At 50.1% G+C, this 21,247-nt stretch overlaps 1 protein-coding gene across 7 annotated transcripts in view; it reads right to left on the bottom strand.

Annotated features, from left to right (window-relative positions):
- Window positions 1-21,247, bottom strand: part of CASZ1 (castor zinc finger 1) — a 205,378-nt gene that overhangs the window by 44,330 nt on the left and 139,801 nt on the right. For all 7 annotated transcript variants that reach the window (XM_048518932.1, XM_048518931.1, XM_048518937.1 and 4 more), the window contains 2 exons: window positions 11,308-11,889; window positions 2,008-2,854 (listed from right to left, as the gene is read on the bottom strand). In XM_048518932.1, the coding sequence (XP_048374889.1) occupies window positions 2,008-2,854; window positions 11,308-11,889 (1,429 nt within the window). The remainder of the gene's footprint in view (window positions 1-2,007; window positions 2,855-11,307; window positions 11,890-21,247) is intronic.

Here is a 21,247-nt window from a genome sequence, read left to right as displayed (position 1 = left end):
ACAGTCCAAGCCCCTCTCTCTCGATCTGTCTCTCACACTGTCCTCTCAAGCATTGCTCTGTATCCCAGGGCAGCAGTTGGGTGCCCAGGAATTGGGTGACCCTCAATCCACCTGGTCAAAACCAGCCCCACAAGCCTCTGCTATCACACTGGGAAGCTTCCGCTGCTTCCATTGTTCACCAGTGTGCCCCCCCACCCCCCACTACTTCTTGGAATGGTTACTGGTAGCCCAGTTCTAGATGTCACACTCCCTTTTGGTTGTGTACATCTGCACAACATGGCCTGGTAAATGAATGCATTGGGTAGGACTGGAATGTTGCCAAGGAGTTACTATGTACAGGAGATGTTTGTGACAGTGAAAGTATTTGGGGAAGCAGGGAATGGGAACTTGCAGGTACGAAGAACAATTTACAAAAAGAAGGTAGTCTCCTCTGACTTGTGGGATTTCTATGAGGCAACAGCATAGCCTGTGCGACATACACCTTGCCCAGGAAGGCTGCCTGAAGGGAATGGCAGTGGGGATTGCACCCATCTTCTCTCTGCCATCTTCTCAGATACAACCCCCCCCCCCACGGCTGCTTCATTCCTACTCCAAGTACTAGGCTGAGTCCAGAGCAAAGAGCTATCAGCTTCCCCAAACCCTTAGAGGATTCTCGCATAAATGCACAGGCCGCAGAGGAAACTGCCCAAGCAATGCTCAACACAGAAGCCATCTCACTTCCCCCAGCCCAAGGAACTTTTGTGGGCAGAGAAGAAAGTGCACTTGAGGTTCCTCCTCAACCACGGTGGAGAAAGAGAGTGAGAGAATGAAAGGGGGGGGGGGGGAAGGAAACAGAGCTGGGATTGTGATTAACAGCAGAAAACCAAACATGTTGAGAGTCACGCAGCTGGCTTTCCTTGGTGTGCTTGGAGTGGATTCACACAACTGAAAATCATCCCTGCCAAATGGTGAGCTCCAAGTACGTTTCAACAGGTTGCAGGGATGAAGTGCTCGTTGCAATGGCCTGGCATGGGAACAACTGGATTTTTGCCCTGTAACAAATTGGGGGACGACAACATCGAGTTATGGGCTCAGAAGGAAACCACTGGGCTACTTGTGCTGGCATACTGAATGTAGCTGGGGCCATTCTTTTTGTTCATGCCAGTCAAACCTTCAATTGGCTTCAGTCCTACTGCCCACTGTATCTCAATGTCAGCTCTCTTCCCCTCTTCTGAGTTTCCTTTGCAGCACCCAGACTCTCCACGCTCCCAGCATCCATTCTGCGAGATGCCGAATATTTGGGAAGAAGAGCAGACTGTACCAGAAAGGCAGGAGCACGACTGGGACAGCAATGGTGGCCTGTGCCCCACCACCTACTTCTCTCCCCACACAGATAAGAGATAAAAGGCCTACTAACTCAGGGGGGGAATCTTGCGATATTGACATGCCTCACTGATGTCTTCACCTCTATGCAGACCAGTTGGACGAGTGGGGAAGGCTTTCCAGGCAGAGATAACAGGGTGGAACTTACCTGTAACTAGTGTTCATTGACAATCTTTTGTGCAGGTGAACATTGGGACTGCATAGAAGGCTGCAGATTAACTGAGCTTGCAAAGGGGACTCACAGACTGCCCCGAATTTGTGAAACTGCAATTGCCAAGTAGCTGCCAGCCAACTAAATGGGCCTTACTTCTCTCACTCGCTGCCTCTGTCTGCATACTTAGATGGGAACGTGGTGGGGGGAGGCTGAAAGAATGTTGTCAGTGGACCACCTATCCCGGTCACGCAAAATGTGTCCTCAGGATCTCTGAATCTGAGATTGCCCAATAAATATAAATATACACATGGCTGAGGATACACCAGAAATATTCTAAGCATGTACCCAATGCTCGACAGCTGGCTTCAGCCATCAGCTTGCATCTTAATTCAAGGAGCAGAGCCGAGAGGACAGCAATAGAATAACCATAAGTGTCACGGCTCTCTTTTTCCCTGCCCTTCCCCAGTGGAAGAGATGAGAGGAAGACTTACTTAACAGTAGAAACCGTTCCAGTTGTAATGGAGTCCGTCTTGGAGAAGGTAGACTTCAGGTACTCTGGAGTGTTGAAGGGCAACGAGGCTGGCTGCTCTGGTCCGGCCACTGAGGTGGTGCTGGGGGTAGCTGCCAAGGGAGTGGTGCCTAAGGTGGGTGTTGGAGCTTTGACCGGGGGGAGCTTCTGGATGTTCTTTACATCGTACTTGGAAGGACGGCCCACTTTGCCTGTCTTGAAGGCAATAGCCCCACCCATGTCCGGGCTTCCTTCCCCTGGTTTGAAAAGATGCAAGTACTTGACATTCTCCAGGTCGTACTTGGAGGTCTTCTTGTAGGTGTTGCCATTCTGAGGCCTGATGCTCTCACCCGTCTTCAGCTTTTGGATGAAGAAGTCGTACTTGGAGGCCCGGGACATCAGCCCTTGCATCTGGGAACTGCTGGGTGAGGGTAAGGGCAAAATGGTTGCTTTTGTCTCCGGCAGGAGCGAGGCTTCGGGAGCTGGTAACCGAATTGGTTGTCCTAGACCTGGGGGAGCTTCTTTGCCCAGTTTGCTGGTTATTTCCTCGGCCTTGGCTTGGTGGATTGGCCATGGGACTTGTTCCCCAGCCTTCAACTTGCGGATATACTCCTCGTACTTGGAGAAGCGGGCTCTCTTACTCATGGCGTCCTCGCCGGCAAGGGAGGCGGCGACGGAGGCAGTGGCGGCCTCGGAGGTAGAAGCATTCAGCTTGTTGAAGCTGATCTTGCGAGCCAGCTCATCCCGCATGTTCTGGTCATCGTAGCCAAACATGCCCAAGAACTCAGTCACGGTGTTGGCGGCAAACTCCCCCAGCGACGAAGCCTCCCCTGGAGGAATCAAAAGAAAGCAAGAGCTCGTCACTTGAGAGGGTGGGCTTCCCCTTCCTTCCTGTGCCAGCTTCCGGAGTGGGGAGAGGGGAGAGAAGGGAACATGATCTACTGACGTTTGGCTCACTTGTTCGGTTTTACGACTCTTAAATTAATTTGTTTTTTAAAAAAAGTAATTAATACTGGGGTAAAATAAAAAGAGTTCATCAATGCCAGGAAAATCAATTTCCTAAATGTTCTAGCCGATGGCTTTTCAGTACATTAAACAAAGTTTCATAAATGTCTCTGCACTCTCGCCTTGGCCTAATATGAAGAAGAAGTAATTTTACTGGAAGTGAGGCCACTGCCAAGATGCCACGGGCGTCACAGCTTCCCTTCTGTGTGTGAAGGTGGCAGCCAGGAGGCGGCTGGGGGGGACAGGAGCGTGGTGGGGAATGAGGAAGAAAGATGGCAGAAAAAGGCACAGGAGGAAGAGTAAAACACAGGTGAAGAAAAGGTTGACGGAGGATTGGCGGGGAGATGGATGTGTTTAAAGACATCATTGGCAGCACAGCGTGAGGAACAGTGAGAAAGGAGCGAAAAGGAGAAGGTGATGCAGTAAGGAGAGATAAAGCAAAAGCTGGAGACGGCAGTGAAAGGAAAAAGGGGAAGATCCCCTGTGAGGAATGGGGGAGGGGGAAGAGAAATATGAATGCTCTGTACGGGCAACCTTTTAAAGCTGCAATTTGAGCTTTCAGAATGACCGAGAACAATTTTGTACAAGTCTGGTATTAGTTTCTTTGCAGAATCCATCATTTTTCTTGGTGATGTGTGGTGGGCTTTTCCCCGAGTCATTTTGGCAAATGCTATGCCACACATCCCACTGGTGTATTGCAAAGTCATGCCTCCATGGTCTTGTGGGCCTCCAACTGACCTGGTGTTCCTACTCTGTGGCCACCTTTTGCAGTCTCTCACTGTGCACGTGAGTCCTTTAAGACTCACTCACTATCACAGCCAGTCATTCACTTTTTACTTTTGATAAAACTTTTTTCCCCCTTTTCTAAGTCAGAAGGGAAAGGGAACACGCGCAGAGATAAAACCTGAACCTAGGTCTCCTAGAACCAAGTCCTGCTCTCCATCATGGCACCAGTGATAATCTCAGACCATTTCTAATTGACCCTGTAGGGATGCAAAAGAAGAAGAAGAAGAAGAAGAAGAAGAAGAAGAAGAAGAAGAAGAAGAAGAAGAAGAGGAGGAGGAGGAGGAGGAGGAGGAGGAGGAGGAGTTTGCATTTATATCACCCCTTTCTCTCCTGTAGGAGACTCAAAGAGGCTTACAATCTCCTTGCTGTTCCCCCCTCACAACAAACACCCTGTGAGGCGGGTGGGACTGAGAGAGCTCTGAAAAGCTGTGACTAGCCCAAGGTCACCCAGCAGGCGTGTGTGGGAGTGCACAGGCTAATCTGAATTCCCCAGATAAGCCTCCACAGCTCAAGCAGCAGAGCGAGGAATCAAACCCGGTTCCTGCAGATTAGAATGCACCCGCTCTTAACCACTACGCCATTGCTGCTCCTATAGAGAGGTTCTGAAACTACAAATGCTGTCCCATGTTTTTACAGTATCCAAAGACACCTGCGGCATTGTGCAAAGTAAAAACGGGACAGATTCTCTTCTGGGGAAATTGCAAAGACCGGACTAGCATGGTGTAAGACTGACCGAAAGTAACAGGGACAGGTGAGGGCAGAGTGGAGGCCCGTGAGAAGTTGAAACACCTTTGCTGAAAGAGAGCAGGAGGGGGGCTGAGAGGCTGCTCCAAGAGGGAGAAGGTAAAGGGAGGGATAAAGAGCCTGACAGACTTCTGCCTCAAAGCTGGGCTGTCGGCCAAATGGTCGTGTGCCACCAGAAGAGCTTTTCAGTCCTGGTCCTTGTGCACATGTGAAAAAAAAGAGCCCGTTTTAAAGGCACTTGTCCCAGGTTTCTGGATCCATTAATGGCCATGCAGTAAGGCTGAGTGATGCTTCCACCTCTCCCCCCTGCTCCCAGTCATTCTGGCTGGGCTTACGATGTGTCAGGGTTTAGGAAGTCTGGCTCTGCTTGTGCCTGCTGGGGTCTCATAGTGCATTGCAACGGGAACTGTGCTGGGCGAGGAATATGGATTCACCTGCAGCACTTCCTCCCTGGTCACCCTGGTGTGCCGCAAGCGTTACGTTTCATGTTCCATGTGCCGCAGCACTAAAGCGTTTCCTCCCGCCTCAAAGCTTTTGCCCTTTCGCTGCCTTTCCCTGGTGTAACCCTAGAGCCTTCAACAAAAGCGATTAATCCCCTGCAATCCTGCCTCTCCCAGGTCTAAGATTTCCCTGTTCCTGCTAAATCCGTCTTCCCGCTTCTGCTTTTCATCTCTCCTCAGACCTGTAAAACAATCCTTTCCCGATCTCCCCCCCCCCCCCCCACACACACACATACTCTCCCAGTGTGGTGAAACCCCATCCAGGCTGGAGTCAAACCACACAGAGAGAAAAGGGGAATCTGAAAGGGGAATTACATTGAAGTCTCCTTTTAACAAGCACAGAAGACGAGTGGGGTGGGGAAGGAGAGGGGGACCCCCCCCCACCGCACATTCTGTCAGTCTCTTTCGCAGAGGAATCTTGCGGCAATTGTCAAGTCAGGCCATGCAAAGGTTAAGCAGCCGAAACAATAACAGAGACGGGAAGTAGGAAAGCTGTGAAGTACAGCATGGCCGGCCTGCGCAGAGGGCAAAACAGCTCTCTGCCTCTCCGGGCTTTCTGGACTCTTGCAGGAATCTCCTGCTGGGCTGTCCTCCTGGCTTCCTAATCCTCAACCTCTGCTGCAAGGTGCCAAAAGGGCTCCCCCCCACCCTTTGGATTTTGCTGCTGTCCATTTGTGGGCATTGCCAAAGAGCAGAGATCTGTGTACGGCTCGGAGCAGCTATCATATCACAAAGGGTTCAGAGTTAGCAAAGAGAGGAGAGAGAGAGAGAAACCCGAAGGGGGCTAAAAATAGCCGACAGCACCGCACTATATATGGAAGGGAAAGCAAATCAGCCCAAATGGAGCAGAAGGTCTGGACTCTGGGGGACAGGGAGAGGGTCCCAGTCAGAGTCTCATTTTCTACTCCAACCAGAAAAGCAAGGCGGGGGAGTAGGGAGGGGCTGGAAGAGGCAAGCAGCACTGATCGGGGACATGGCTGTGGGTCTCTGAGGCACACATGGGGCTAACAGGGATTCCTTGCGAGCTGTTCCACATTTCCTGGGTGCAACTCTTAGTAATAAGACCCAAGTGGGGGCAAGCCTGGCCATTCCTCACAGGGTGCTCAGGAAATCTGTTCTCCCCCCATCCAAGCCAAGGGGTGAGGGGACGGCTCTTCTTTTCAGAGAGCTGCGTGCATGCATTGGAGCTGCTCCCTCAGGCGGGCAAGACCCCGTTTTGCAAATGCAGTGACAACAGGCCTTCCATGTGGGGATCCCCCGCCATGCTCTGCTCTTGCACCACCACCACCACTCCCCCGTAGACTCTCTACCATTTTTAAAAAATAGCTGTAGGAATATCCAGGCTTTTTAAATAGCCTGCCAGGGTTGGAGGAAGTGGCAGGTTCTGGAGCGTGGTACTAGCTGTAAGCAGGGCATGAGAAGAAATCCTCAGTTGGAAAAGAGACATCCATCCATAGGGGTGCAGAGGGAAAACAGTGAGGCCCCAGGCCACGAGACACAGGAGGTGCAGAGGATGGAAGAAGAGAAGGAAGGCATTCCACACAACTCCGTTACTGGGAGCCAGACATTTTCAGCAAGAGCCCATTACTGCTACTTTGCTCCTGCTCCCTATGTGTGAGGCCAGGGGCTCACCCTGGGATCTGCAGGTAAGCAGTCCAATATGCACCTTTACAGGTCTGTCTCCCTCCCCAGGCATGGTTCAGAGCTGTGAGCCCCTAGTCTGCCAGTCAGAATACAAGCCTGAAGTTCTTCCTGGCTGAAATCAGGCAGGGGGAAGAAACTCAACTGACCCCTGGAAGAAGCCATAGCTTGGAAAAGCCATGGGTGGAGGCTGGCCACTCTCTTGCAGCCCCACTGGCATGTCCTGAAGACAAGCAGGTAGAAAAGGGCTTGGGGCCAGGGAACAGTCAGCTTTGCCCCCCCCCCCCCCCCCGCCATGTTGTCTGACTGTCGGCAGAGAGTGACTAGGGGTTTGACTGTTGCCACCACCAGCAGAGAGGAGTGCAGGGGCAGCAGAGTTGGAGGCAGGGAGAACTTGGCCCAGAAGGCCTTGGCATGGCTCACTGAGACCTACAGGCTACCTGGGGAGGGATGAGGATTTAAGAACTGTGTGCCTCTCCAGAGAATGGACTGAAAGCAAATGGTGCTGAACCTGTGCAGGGCTGGAAGGGAGGCTGCCTGGGAACCAGATGCAGGGCGCTTTGAGCCAGGGGGAGCAAAATGAACAAGCGAGCAAAAAGATGCAATGGCAAGTTGTTCCTGCTCTGGATGAAGCTGGTGCCTTCGGGGGTGGGCGGTTTATCAAATTCAATAAACAACAACAACAACAGCAACAACAGCAACATTATTAGTCTTCAAGATGCCAAAAGACCCTTTGCTATTTTGGTGTCAAGAGACTCACATGGCCACTCCGGCATTGACAGCTGTGTGCTTTACGCAAAATTGCCGTGGAACCCTCCCTTCAAGAGGCAGCGCCTTGGGCTAGCCATGCAGGAAAAGCCCAAAGGTACAGGGAGCCCAGGACTTCCGTGGGCAGATGAGTGTCTCCTGGTCTTTGCTCTCATCTTGAAGAGGGTCTGTTGCTCAGTGGCAGAGCATCTGCTTGGCCCACCGAAGGCTACAGGGTCAATTCTCCACATCTCCAGTTAAAAGGATCAAGGAGATGGTGTGAAAGACCTTCAGCCTGATGTTCTGGAGCACTGCTGCCAGTCTGAGCAGACAATACTAACAGTGAGGGACCAGTGGTCAAGTTCTGTATAAGGCAGCTTCATATGTGACGAGGGTGTGGAATCCAGAGGCTCCACGCTGAGTGCTCCCTCTTGACTGGCCCTTTGTGAATTTCCCTCCAGGCTCAACTCACCTGAAAACTGCCTCACCGTTTGGGTGGGATCCTCTGTCAATCTAGACTTGCAAAGAAAGCATGTTGCAAAAAAAAAGAGAGCCCTGCCATCTGGTGCTTGCTCACTCCCTGCAGACGGGCTCTCTGCTTTTAGTTCCTTCCAGACTTCCCCGCTCTTCTTAACTGTATATTTTGTGGGTGCAAATGCAGATTCCAACCGAGGAAGCTGAAACTAGGAGGGGAGGGGGCAATTAAAACAAACTTAAGCGGGGAGTCCGAGCTCAATCACCTTGTGCCAGTCAAAGACAAGGGCTTTTCTATCAAAGGAAGCTGAAGGTCACACTTTTCCTCATTGATCTTGCAATGTTTGTTAATTACTCTGTCACTGATGTGGCGAAGGATAATTAAACAGCTCTGTTTATATCTTATATGCATAATTATGTGCGTTGCCACTGAACTCACGAAGGCTGGAAAAGAGGGAAGGGACAGATGAACGGAGATGAGTTTCGGGTGCGTTATTAACGGCAAAGGGTGGGGGGGGGGAGGGAGAGAGGCTTGGCCCAAATGCACAAAAGGCAGAAATGTTGATGAAGCTTCAAGATATGGGGGGGAGGGGGGGCACTGACTTGTCAAAGATGGAGGGCCAAGGAGGGCCAAGTGTTGAGCAAAGTTATTAAACCTGAATGGAGTCATGACTTCGTTTGAAGATGCCCTTTCCTCTGGGGTTTCTGAGGAGTCAGTCCCGAATGGGAGCTGCCTGCCATCAAAAGCTTTCTGGCTCTCCTATACAGTTCCCTCTTGATCTTTCTTGCAGTGGGGAGGTGGGTCCCCACATCTCACTTCTAGTTTCCTCCCAGGTACTTCCCAGAAGAGTCCAAATTGCTGGACGCTCTCCCTCCTTCTGTGGTCCTCACTGGAGCCAGGTTCAAATTTCCCATTTTCAGCATGACAGCTGGAAGAACATAATTTTCAAGGAGTGCTCTGAAGTGTCTAGGAAGGACGAGCAACAGCGTGGGACTCAGTAGCACTGAAGTCCACTTTCCACGTATCCCAGTGGCTTGCAGAGGGCTTGGAGCAGGCTGGTTTCTCCCTCTTCCCCACCTGGCCTATTTACTTCCCACATAACACTTCAACCCCCCCCCCCCCAACACAGAGCCATCATAAACCAACCAAATTACCAGGCAAGTTAATGTTAACACCCCACTCCCCATCCTTGCAAACTGGGACCCTCGGCTTTCCCCATCTGTGAGTAGGCTCTGTCGGTGAGTTCAGAAAAGGAGGGCTTTTGGAAAGCCAGGGTATGGACTTGATAGCAGAGAGAATGGGACTGCCCTTAAAATAGAAGAGGTATGTGCTCACTGTTCCAAAACACAGAAATGGACAAGCAAGATCTGTAAATCAAAAGAGTGGGGAAATCAATGCAAGGGGGCTATAAAGAGAAAAGAAAATGGTTCCTAAAGTACATTCAAGGAAGGGAGGGAGGAGAAGGGAAGAAAGGAAGAAAGAAAGAAAGAAAGAAAGAAAGAAAGAAAGAAAGAAAGAAAGAAAGAAAGAAAGAAAGAAAGAAAGAAAGAAAGAAAGAAAGAAAGAAAGAAAGAAAGAAAGAAAGAAAGAAGCTTATTTGTTACAATACGTTTGCTTTGGCAAGGCCAACCCAGTTTGTCTACAGAGTCCAGCCAAAGCAGCGGCAGATCGAGGTGTTGCTATATGAGCTGCTGCTGTTTGTCAGGGAGGCAGTGGCAGGCAGCGGAATGTCTCCCCAGGGACAGAGGGGCAAACCACCCCCCATCTCCCACATGCCAGCTAATCTCTCCCCACCCACCATGTCACTCTCCCTTCTTCTTTCACCTTCAGCAGGGAGCACAAGCAGCCAAGGGGCCTGCAATGCAAATCTCTCTCTCACACACACACACACACACACACACACACACACACACACACACACACACACACAGAGAGAGAGAGAGAGAGAGAGAGAGAGAGAGAGAGAGAGAGAGAGAGAGAGAGAGTCTGCTTGCTGCTGTCTCCCCGGGCCTCAGGAGTTTGCACACATATGCACTGGCACACTAAGGCTGCACATATTGCACACACGTGACTAACTACTTTCTAGCCACTTGGATTTGTGACACACTTGTGGAAAGTCTAAGGGAGAAAGAAAAAAGATAATTTGATAATTTGGTTAAGTTGGTGTTGCACATGTTTGGTTATTTCTGTTTTATTTTATTTTGATATCTGTGTTGATTAATTGCAAAGATTTACATGCCACCTTTCTGCTTCAATAAAAAAGTTTCTATGGGATTTTTAATGCACTTGTCCTGTTGCACTAAATGTTATAGCTACAGTTATTTTTTTAAAATCAACTTAATTTTATTACTATATTATTCCTTCCTCTACTATCAGTGTAAGGAGCCTGCTATCATGTATCATACACATTGGAGGGGATATTTGTTGTTTTAATACTGGTTAGAGCATCAAACTAGAATCTGTGAGATTTAGATTTGAATCGCCTCTCTGCCTGGAAGGCTGGCTTGGGTGACCTTGGGCTCTCAGCCTAACCTACCTCACTGGGTTGTTGTGAGGATATAATGGAGAAGGCGTGAAGATTGTAAGCAACTTTGGGTCCCCACCAGGGCAAAAGGTGGGGTATATATGAAGTAAAATTTAAAATCCTACCCATTTTAAATATTTCTACACTCATGTGTGCTTTAAGTGAGCGCTACACAGTATACAATATGGGTTTCAATGTCGGTGTCATTATACTATCTAGTCCAGCCACCTGCTCCAAAGATCCGGATCAAAATGTGCTGAACATCTGGATCCACAGCCAAGGAAGCCAAGGCACTCAGTGCAGAGAAGGGGAAAGAGACACACCCCAGCTGGGTGATAGGCCAGCATTAACAGGGGTGGGGGAAACTGGAGTTCCTTCCTGATCCCAACTCTGTTGATCAGTTAGACCAGGGGTCTGCAACCTGCAGCTCTCCAGATGACCATGCTGGCAGGGGCTGATGGGATTTGTAGTCCATGAACATCTGGAGAGCTGCAGGTTGCAGACCCCTGAGTTAGACACAAACCCACCCATCAAGTCATCCCCTGAAAAATGGCATTGCCCAACATTCTTGCCCAATTATGGCACCTCTTGATGGCTCAAAAACAAATAAATAGAAGAGCCTACTGGATCAGAACAGAGCGGGTCCATCGAGTCCAGCATAGTGTCTCATACAGTGGCCAACCAGTTCCTCCAGAGGTGCAACAACAGGTTACAGAGGCCGAGGCCTTTCCCTGATGTTGCCTCTTGGCACTGATACTTGGAAGTTGATGGCCTCAGAATATGGAGAGTCTAACGCCCTGAACACCACTAGCAGTAGAAGGCAACTCCAGTCAACAGGGATCTCACCACATGCAGCCTTACCCAAGGGAGCTCCTCCACTGAGCTTGGCGGCCACCTCACTGCGGGAGGGGCGGAAGCCTTCATCCTTCAAGGGGGACCCGTCTGAATCCCGCTCATCCAGGAAGCTGCCATCTTGCGTGCTTCGCGGTGGTTCAGCCTCATCCCCGTTGTCCTCTTCGTCACTGCAGCCTTTGGGCTGCACCATGTACACGCCCTCGGGGGGCCCCTCAGCACCCTCTGAGACTTTGCCTTCCTTCCTCTCGATTCGCCCCAGCAAGGCCTCTTCGCTGTACTCCCCATTCACCCACTTCTCAATCACCTCCCTCCGCTTGTCCTCCTCAATCTTCTGCACGCGCTCAGCACCCTCCGGAAACTTGGCCCCCGGCTCCTTCCCCCCAGGTTGGGGGAGCTCCTTGCTGCTGCCACAGGTGCCACCCTGCCCCTGGGGAGCCTTGTCGGTTTGCGCTTGCTCAGGTCCTTTGTGGTCAACGACAACCTGGCGGCTGAGCTTGGCACAGATTGCGTTTAGCTTCAGGCCGCCTTTGCGCTTGGCAGCCATCTTGGTGTTTCCTGAGGTTGCGTCAGTGCATATAGTTCTTTCAGCTGAAGGTGACGGACATGCGGAAAAAAGAGAGAGGGGAAGAACTGATGTTAGGAAGACAATCCTGAACATGCAACAAAGTTTACACACAGTCCAGCTCAAACAGTTTTAAAGACAACTGGCTCTCTCCAGATTCACAGGATCAAAGCAGGGTACTGAAAACGTGGGCTGAGAAGATTCGTGGAGTGTTTGTTGGGAGTGGCCACAGAAGGGGCCCCCAAATGCTTTTGAGCCTGCGGTTAGCTATGCAATTCTGACACAGGCTGGTGGGTGCCACAACTAAAATGGCTGCCACAAGAGGCACGGTCACACACGCAGAGGAAGCTCAAATGCAGGTGGCAAGAGAAAAAGGGTGTGTGAGAGAATACAATCAACACCACAGGGGCAGCTGCCACCTAAAACAATGTTATTTCAATCTGCACATCCCATCAGTTTTTCAATGGCCAATCAGATATCTTGCTTGGCAAGAGGGCCACCTGGCCCCATCCGCTTTCTAAAAACATTTGGTGGGTGCCAGGAAAGGTGTCAGTAGGTACCATGATGCCCACAGGCACCACGTTGGGGGCCCTCTGCGTTTGATTAATAGGTCTGGGATGCAAGTCGCATCTCTGCCTAAGACCCCAAATCTGAGTGCCATGGCACTCACAAGACTGGATGAATTAATGTAAGAGGGACAAGCTCTCTAAACATCTGTTACCCATAACACATAAATAGAACCTGCATGCCCTGAGGCAGTATACCCCTAAGTTTCAAATGTTGGATGAAAGTCCAAGGAACAGAACCTTTTCAGAATTGTGGGCTAGATGAGCCTTAGGTCTGAACAACTAAGGCAACTTTCTAGTAATCCCTGCAGAGAGGGGCTGTGACCAGGTACCTCTCCTTTGATAAATAAACCACTCAGTGAAGGTAAGTGGAACATAAAGAGCCACCAATGTCACCTTCCACCATCTCCCTCCTTTTCCTCTTGAAAGTTCTATCCTCACAGGCTTTTTACAACTGTTCACAAGCGAGTGAATAGATTTCCAAGAGAAGTCAAGGAACAGCAGCCAGACAGACTTTTAATGTTAAGTGAACAGCTTAAGGCAGCAAAGGCTTCCAGCTTCCCACAATTCCAGCACCAAGAGAGCTTTAGAAAACGATTAATGTTCACAGTGGAGGCTGGGGCCTACCAGGTTCAACAGTTAAAAGCAGAACCTCCATCGCCAGAGGCAGGATACCTCCAATGACCAGATGCTGGGAACAAATAGCAGGGGAGGAATGAAAAAGAGGCCAGCCCCGCTTCGATTCAGCGTTAGCATGGATCCAGAGTGTCATGTGATGGAAGTGTGCCAATTGCAGCTGATTGCCACAAGAAGATCCTGGTTTCTGTCACATGGCACCTTGTGGCGAGACCTCTTTTTCTGCTCCTAACATGACATGCAATAAAACTCCCACACAACAAGGGCATCGGCATCACTGCCCAAGAGGAGACGCTGGCGGGCGGCGTGAGTCAACCCTCCGTCTGTCCTGGACCTGCTAGTTGCATATGTGAGCACCCCTCCCCCTTCATACTTGATCAGACCCCTGGCATTTGCTATGAATGCCCCCTCAAAACCCCCAATTGTTTACCCAGGTTAGCTGCAGAGGAAAAACAGATATGAGGAAAGGGGGGCAGTGAGAAAGGCGCCTTTGCCTTGCTCAAGAGAGGGTCTTAGTGCTGCTCTGGTAAAAAGGCTCCCCCCCCCTTGCAGTCCCTGCTGATCTTTCTGGCCTGGGCCCCGAGACATAGAAGCGGGTGGCTCTCCCTCAGACCCCCAGCAGTGCTCCCAGAAGCAATTGTGACAACCCCTAATCCTCTAACATGACAGCCCAATGCAAACAGCCTGAAACTTTAGACTTGCTGCTCAAAAGCCAGCGCAGGCTGCTCAGCATTAGCGGCTGACAGCTTCGGGCAGCTCTCCCGTCAAGAACTGCACAAGGAAACCAACCGGCTACATGCTGCCCACTGAATGCGGGCCAGCGAGGAACAAATGCCTCTCTCATCCCTTCCAGCCCAGCAGGAAAAGGGAGACGCTTAAAAGCTTTCTAGCCGACAGCCGCAATGCTTGCGAATCATGGCAGGTCCAGGTAGGGACGGCTGAGAATAAGCCTGGAATCATGTTTGAGATGCCGTTCTGTTGCTCTGGGCAATTCCTGAAGGTTGCTCTTCGTATCTGCGCTTGCTACGGAGACCCCAGTACTCAGGCAAGGAGCTGATTGATTGCAACACATTGTACATCTTCAAATCAAAGTTGACCAGAGCTGAGGCAGCTGAACAGCTTTGCCAAGTGACAGGGAGACAGATTCAAACCAACAACAAGTCCCACTCCAAGTGGGTGGTCTGCAATCTCTGTCAAACTGAAGCACCCACTTCCTTTTGTTCTTCTCACCCACAAACATCAGATGCCCAGATAAAGGCAAAACAAAAGCACAGACACCTGTGTTATTTACACACCCACCCATGTACTCACACAAGAGCACACGCCCAGCACACACCCAGGTTCCGCAGAGATGGGGACACACACACTCGCTCCCCAGCTCTCACACCTGCTCGCATCCTTGCCGACTTGGGGTAATCCAGGTCACAGTTTCGTCACCACTTTTCCCGGGCTGAATTGATGCAGAAGCTCAGCCAAGGCCTTTGAAACTCAGGAGTGCATCTTTCCCTCGGCTACAGCTGGGGAGGGGGGGTCAAGTGAGGTTAAGGTGGGTGGAAGCGAGAGCTAAAGCTGGTCCCGCCGGGCAGGCAGAGGGGGATACCCAGCCATGTGCTTTGGAGGAGGCCTGGCTCAGGGAGCCTAGGTGAAGGAGAACGGTTCGGACAGCGCCCTCCGAGGTAGCCAGCGGGCCCCTGATGATTCAGCACAGGGAGAAGAGAACACCACACACAGGCCTGCCGATCTCTTTTGCAGGCCTGGCCGTGCCCTGCTGGCCAGCGGCAGCTGCAGGCAAGAAGAAGGTGTCGGATCCTATCAGCAGCCCCTAAAGAAGGCGCCCTCTGGCCTCGGTGCAATCAGACATCTCTTGGCTCTGCCGCTTCTCCGTTTGCCAGCGCCGCATTCATTCCAATCCCTCTCCGCAGTTTCCCCGGGGAGAAGGCCAGGCCCTTCACTCCAAAGGGGATCAGCCAAGCACGTGTGTGTGTATGTGTGTGTGTGTGTGTGTGTGTGTGTGTGTGTGTGTACACACACACACACACACAAAATCCAGACAGCCAAGTGATTTTATAAATATTTACCAAAAGGAAGAGGGGACCGGACAACGGCAAAGCTCCACGTGCTGCTGAGGAAATGAATGGCCCTGCACAGCCCGTGTCTCGTCCCTACTCCCAGCCCAGCTTTCAGACTTGGGGGGTTTGCCCCCTTTCAAAGCCCTGTCTTGCAGCCAGAGTCTCTCACCCACACATAACCTCCTTCATGATCTGCTCCTCTAAAATGGGATTTCAAAAGGCGCTGCTTGGAGTTCCCAACCCTGTGACGGCCTATCCTTTTTTCCTCCTGCCAATGGTGATGATAATCTGATATTGTGCAGAAAACAACAGCAGGTCCCTGCCATGAAGAGCTTACAATCCAAACAGCTGGGTAGTCAGTCGGCAGAGGCCAGGGCGATGTGGAAAGATCACATGCGAGTGAAGTGAGGCAACACACACCGCAACTTAGCTCAAAGACAGCTGACTCAGCCTGCTCCTGTTTTCCAGCACCAAATTTTCTCATGGTCTGCCATGGTCCAAAGGAGGAAAGCCAGGGCTGATAAAGAACAAGATCCCTAAAAAAGCTACATGGGGGGTGGGGCAAGGAAAAATGCCTGCTCCCCTCCCCACAAGTCTCCACTGGGCATGAGGCTTCCTGGTGATGCCGTTTGGGTATGGGAAGCTGAAAGACTACAGCTCTCTATTTGCAAGGGGTGCCTTTTGCATTGGGGAGCATTTGGAGGTTCCGTGGCTCAGTGGCAGAGTATCTGCTTAGCTTAGAGTGCAGAAGGATCCTGGTTCGATTCCTGGCATCTCCAAGTACAGGACCTGTCAGCAGGTGACATGAAAGAACCTCTACCTGAGACTCTGGAGAGCTGCTGCCAGTCTGAGTATACGGTGCTAACTTTGATGGACCAAGGTCTGCCTTCAGTAGAAGGCAGGTTCAGATGTGTATCTGTGTGTACTCAAGGTTATAGTGACTCGGAACCTAGGAGCTCTACTTAGCTTAATGGCACATATTTTGGTGACAGAACAGCGCTTCCTACGTCCATGAGCACTCAAAAAAGGCTTCCCTGCCTGCAGCCTGAAGTGGTACCACACACACTGTCTGAAGACTGCCTTAAAGTACAGCCAGTGTAAAGCTGGGCATGGATTTTGGTTGAGGAGACCTCCTCCCTGGAACCTAAAAGCAGCAAACCCCCACCCCACCAGGTCAAACCCCCCTTCCCCCCTCCACCCTGGCCTTGATCTCCATTAAGCACTATGTAAAGATTCCAGGCTAAGTAAACATCCCCCTTGATTTTCTTCTCCCAAAAAGAAATGTTTTGATTTTCCATCAATCTAAGGAAGCCGTTTATAACCCAAGCTTGTCACGGAGGCTTTTTCATCTCTGCCCAGGACAAACTCTCCCACATGCTGTATTTACACTGAATGCTTCCTGTGAAAACAATACCACAGAACGTTTACAGCCCCACGGTAAGGAAGATGTTGGCTGCCCTGCCCTGTGTGGCCGCCACGGAGGCGAAGGGGAGTCCCAAAGAGCCTGTAATCCTGTGCGTGTGCAAAAGCCCCTGAAAACTTAAAGAACTCCCAGGTTCCTTTCTGTAAAAGTAACATCCTAGCTCTCATTGAGAAAAGGCAGGAAATGCCACGGTAGAAATTGCTGCCTGTGCCATAGAAGCTGAAATCAGTAGGGGAGGCATGTCCAGAGATAGCCCCTGGCATGCCTGAAGTTGCCAGAACAGATTGGATCATCTCCTCAGGTCAATTTATGTCCTGGGGTTGCTCCTTGCGAGGAAGAAGCACAGAATACAGCATTCAGAGAATCTCTGAGGGTTTTTTTTTTTAAAGCAAGTTTCTAGTCCCCAAGGCTTGCAAGCATGGAGTTAACAGCTACAGGAATGTCAAATACTTTGTGTGTGTATTTAGGTGTTGGGTGGGAATTCTGAGCAAGAGTTGTGAACAAACAGGTGACACAATTACTGGCAATTATGCAAATATGTGCAAATGTGTTCAATTTGCATAATCTATGCAGGTCACAAAATGCTGATTTCTTGGTGTGGAATTGTTATTGGAAGTGCAGAGCATAAACAGCCTGAAGCCCAGGGCTTCAACAATGCTGATCTCTCTGCCAGAGCACAGCTTGCTTGGTTACTTAAGAGCAAATGTGGTTTAGTGGTTTAGGTGTTGGACTGGTTTGGGAAACTCTGATTTGAATTCCTCCTCTCCCATGGAAGTTTGCTGGGTGACCTTGTATATTGGGTCCCCACTGGGCAGAAAGGCGGGTTATAAAGAAAGTAAATACAATAAACTAATACAGTACAATATCTAAGAACTTTGCTAGTATACAATGGAATGTTTAAAAAAAACTATTTCTGAAGGGATGGATAAGACCAAAGAGACAAACTGGAGCCGTGGGGATCTTTCTGAGGTGGGGATCACGAAGAGGTGCATTTTGGCTGGACGTCTGGGAAAGGAAGAAAAGCTCTTTGAGGGGCACAAGTAGGGTTGCCGGGTCCCCCATGGCCACTGGCAGGAAACTGGGGTGGGGGATTTGGGTTGCCATATTCAGGTTGGGAGACTCCTGGAGGTTTGGGAGTGGTGCCTGGGGAAGACAGAGACTTCAGTGAGGAGCAGTGGCCTGGAGTCCCCCCTCCAAAGAATCCACTTTCTGCAGACAAAATGATGTCAGTAGTCCTACCTGGCACAAACAGAAAACTTGCCCAGGGATTCTGGAGAAGGCTCTGTAACTCTAGCCTGGATGAATGGGACACTAGGGAGGGCGAAGGACACCCCAAGTATGGAGGGGGCCGGGGGGGGGGGAAGAGAGCTTACAAGGACTGTCACTTCAGAGGGCTGAGAAAAAAAAATACAACAACAAAAAACCCCTGAACAGATGGATCTTTCATATTCTTATTGAAGAATTTTATACCCAGCTGAGTAGCTCTGCTCTGGAGGGGGGCCTCCGTGCCAGCTTTCCAGGAGCTGCGAGGGTTTCATCCAATCAATTATTTACAACATTGTTTGGGGCGGATGAGGGAGGAAATGGCGAGGGGGTGGGGTGGGGGGAGAGAACCTGTATGCGTGTTTAGATTTGGAAGAGGTGCACATCTCTGCAGCTTCTGAGACGCCCTGAAAGAGGCTCCAGCATGACTCCTTTTTAAGAGGGAGGCAGGTTAAAAATGTTGTCAATAAATAAGTACAAATAAAAAATGCAGAGGTTGCTATTAGTCATCAAGACCAGAGGATCCAAAAGGCCACCTGGGCCACGCTGCATTTTGACTCCTGACGTCAGGATTCTCTGGCCACACTGTGCAACACACAGAATCTGAGGTCGAATCCCCACTACCGTCTTAGCCAGGTTTCAGAACACAAACTAACCAGGTTTGAGGGACGACCTCCCTGGTCGAATCCCCACTACCGTCTTAGCCAGGTTTCAGAACACAAACTAACCAAGGTTGAGGTCGTTTGTGTTCTGAAACCTGGCTAAGACGGTAGTGGGGATTCAACCTGAGAGTGCATTCAGAATATAGTACCCTGACAATTGCTGCTTTCAGATTTTGTAAACAATGCTTCTAGTCCTCAAAGCAGGGTGGAAATTATGTGGTCAGGTTTGAAAGCCCGGGCAACTGTTTAGTACTGACTGGGGGGCAGTTCTTTCTCTTCTTACCTCATTGCCCCCCCTGCCCCAGAGGAACAGAAAGGCCGACAATACTGAAAAATCAAGTGTATGTCCATCTGATTCACATCATTTATGGAAGTAACAGACTTCTCAAAATGAAAACGAACGTGATGGTCCTGCCATGAGAGAGGTGTGCTATCCATTCTTTTTTAAAAAAAATCTAAATCCTTGAATTCAAGCCCTGCTGGTGCTGAAAGGAAGAGCGAGGCAAGGAGGCGAGGGAAGAACAGGTGAAAATCTGACGCCACGAGAGAGGCCTGGCTTTCCATGAGACGTGTCGAATTCTGTTAAACCTTAAACATAACTCACACTTCCTAAAGTGAACCCTTTCCTTTCCGGAGGAGAGCAAAATCAGCTGGATTTTATACCTTTTGGTTTGGGCGGGGGTGGGTGGGTGGGAGGTGGCTCTCAGGAATGTCAGCTGTGACCGCTCAACAGCATTCAGGCCACAGCATGAGAGAGGACTCTGTATGTTTTACCCCCCCCCCACCCAGTTTATCAATAAAACATTTTATTGCTTTTAGCTCAAGAGATGACCTCGGCTTAGTGGAACACTGTCTCTTTCGACTGACCTTGGAGTGTTCCACAGTGGAGTCGCCAGCCGTCCCCTCTGCTCGAGTTGTTCTCATTTTCAAGGCTTTTTGAAAGGAGCAATGTGGACAGCAGACAGGAGAGTCCACAGCTCAAAAAGCACAAAAAAGCCTCTTGGCAGGAATGGGTCTATTCTACAATTCCACCAGATCCAAGGACCAAACTGGGCTCAGAGCCCAGTTCCATGAGAATGTCAGGTTCTTGCTTCTTTTTCAAAAAGCAGGCGGCTAACCTTTAAAGCAGGGAACACCAACCTTTTGGTGGCTTTTGAAAATTCTGAAAGACTTTGGTGACTTTTGAAATTCTGACAGAGTGGTAGGCACACCCACAAGATGGCAGCCACAGGAGGTGGAGCCCAGCACAAAATGTCAGGGATTGAGGTCATGCATAACTCTTAATAGCAACTTGTCAACATTTCAGGCAAAATCTCTGTTTAACAGGACACCTTTTAAAATGAACATATTGCTTACAATATTTCCTTGCATACAATATTCCTTGCAATATTTCCTTGCAGGACTGCAGTCATGCAGACAAGATCCTGGACTGTGGTGGCAGCTGCCGCCAATAAAATATCTCATGACCAATCAGAAAACTGCTGGGCAAAAGCTCTATCTGCCCCTGCCACTTTCTAAAAATACTTGGCCAACACCAAGAAAGGAGGCAGCGGGCAGCGTGGTGCCCCTGGGCCCTGCATCGGGGAGCCCTGCTTGAAGGCTACAAAGACACCCCCCGACAACAGGGCTGGGTAAAATGCAGGCAAAGGAATGACTGAGGAAGTTTTCCTGTGGTCTTGGAGGGGGGGGAGAGGGTCAGCTCCCCTTCCCCAGACTCACAGAAGTAGAAAACTATACAAATAAGCAGAGATGTACAAATGATGTATAATCTGTAAGCAGTTGCAAAATCCAGCATTTCTCAAGTGCACAATTTAACCTTGGTCATACATCCTTTATACCTGACACTAATGCAGCTAGACAAACAGCCTTCTGATTCCCTTTCGTCGCCTTCCCTAACAATTCTCCCAGCTTTCCCCAGTCACTTTTGCAAGAATCCCAAACGTACACAAAACACGGACACACGCTCACAGATGGAAACCCTCTTGCTACAGGTAATAGACATTAAATCAAGGGTCCTTTTGATGCTCTTTCCCGGCTGTGCAGCACAGAGTGGCAGTCCCTTCTTGGGCAACACCAATAGTCTATCCACACAAACACACACCTTCTCAGCATCTTCTCTTGCCCTTGCACAGCTCCCCCCAACCCCAATTGCCAAGCTGCAATCTGTCCGAGAGAGAGAGAGAGAGAGAGAGAGAGAGAGAGAACGAGAACGAGAACTCTAAAGTGTTAACGGCGATTGGCGAAATGGCACAGCAGATTGCTACAATAAATAATTTACTGATATTTATAAATATTCAAATCAGGAGGCTTCAGAAATTGAAAGGGGGAAGAGAGAGAGAACTAGTAAGTTTGTATGTGTGTATATGCATTGGGGGGGGGGGGGATTGACATTAATTCCCGACTCTCCAAATTCATTTGAGAACTGTTTCTCATTTCAAACAAATATTAAATCTTTTGGCGTCGGGGAAAAAAAGTGGAGTTGAGAAGGGGGAAGGATGGGGTTTCCCAGGTTGGCATTTTCCATCACCTGCCTGCCGCCTGGTAATCTTGGACTATTCAGCCGGGGGGAGGGGGTCCCCATCTCAGGTTCTGTTCAGGGGGAGGGGGGCTTATGCTTCCTGGATTCCTCAGAAGGAACCAAAGCTAGAGAGATCTCCTTTTGTAATATATACCTTGTGTGGGGGAGATGGGGTGGTGGTGAAATGCTGGCAAAGGTAACTTGGGGTAGAGAGGTGGAGTGGGCGTCTCTGCAAAGGTCTTTTTCA

The sequence above is a fragment of the Sphaerodactylus townsendi genome, linkage group LG16, assembly GCF_021028975.2.
Source record: "Sphaerodactylus townsendi isolate TG3544 linkage group LG16, MPM_Stown_v2.3, whole genome shotgun sequence".
Lineage (NCBI taxonomy): Eukaryota > Metazoa > Chordata > Lepidosauria > Squamata > Sphaerodactylidae > Sphaerodactylus > Sphaerodactylus townsendi.
The sequence above is the reverse complement of the archived record's forward strand: the minus strand, read 5'-3'. Positions and strand labels throughout refer to the sequence as shown.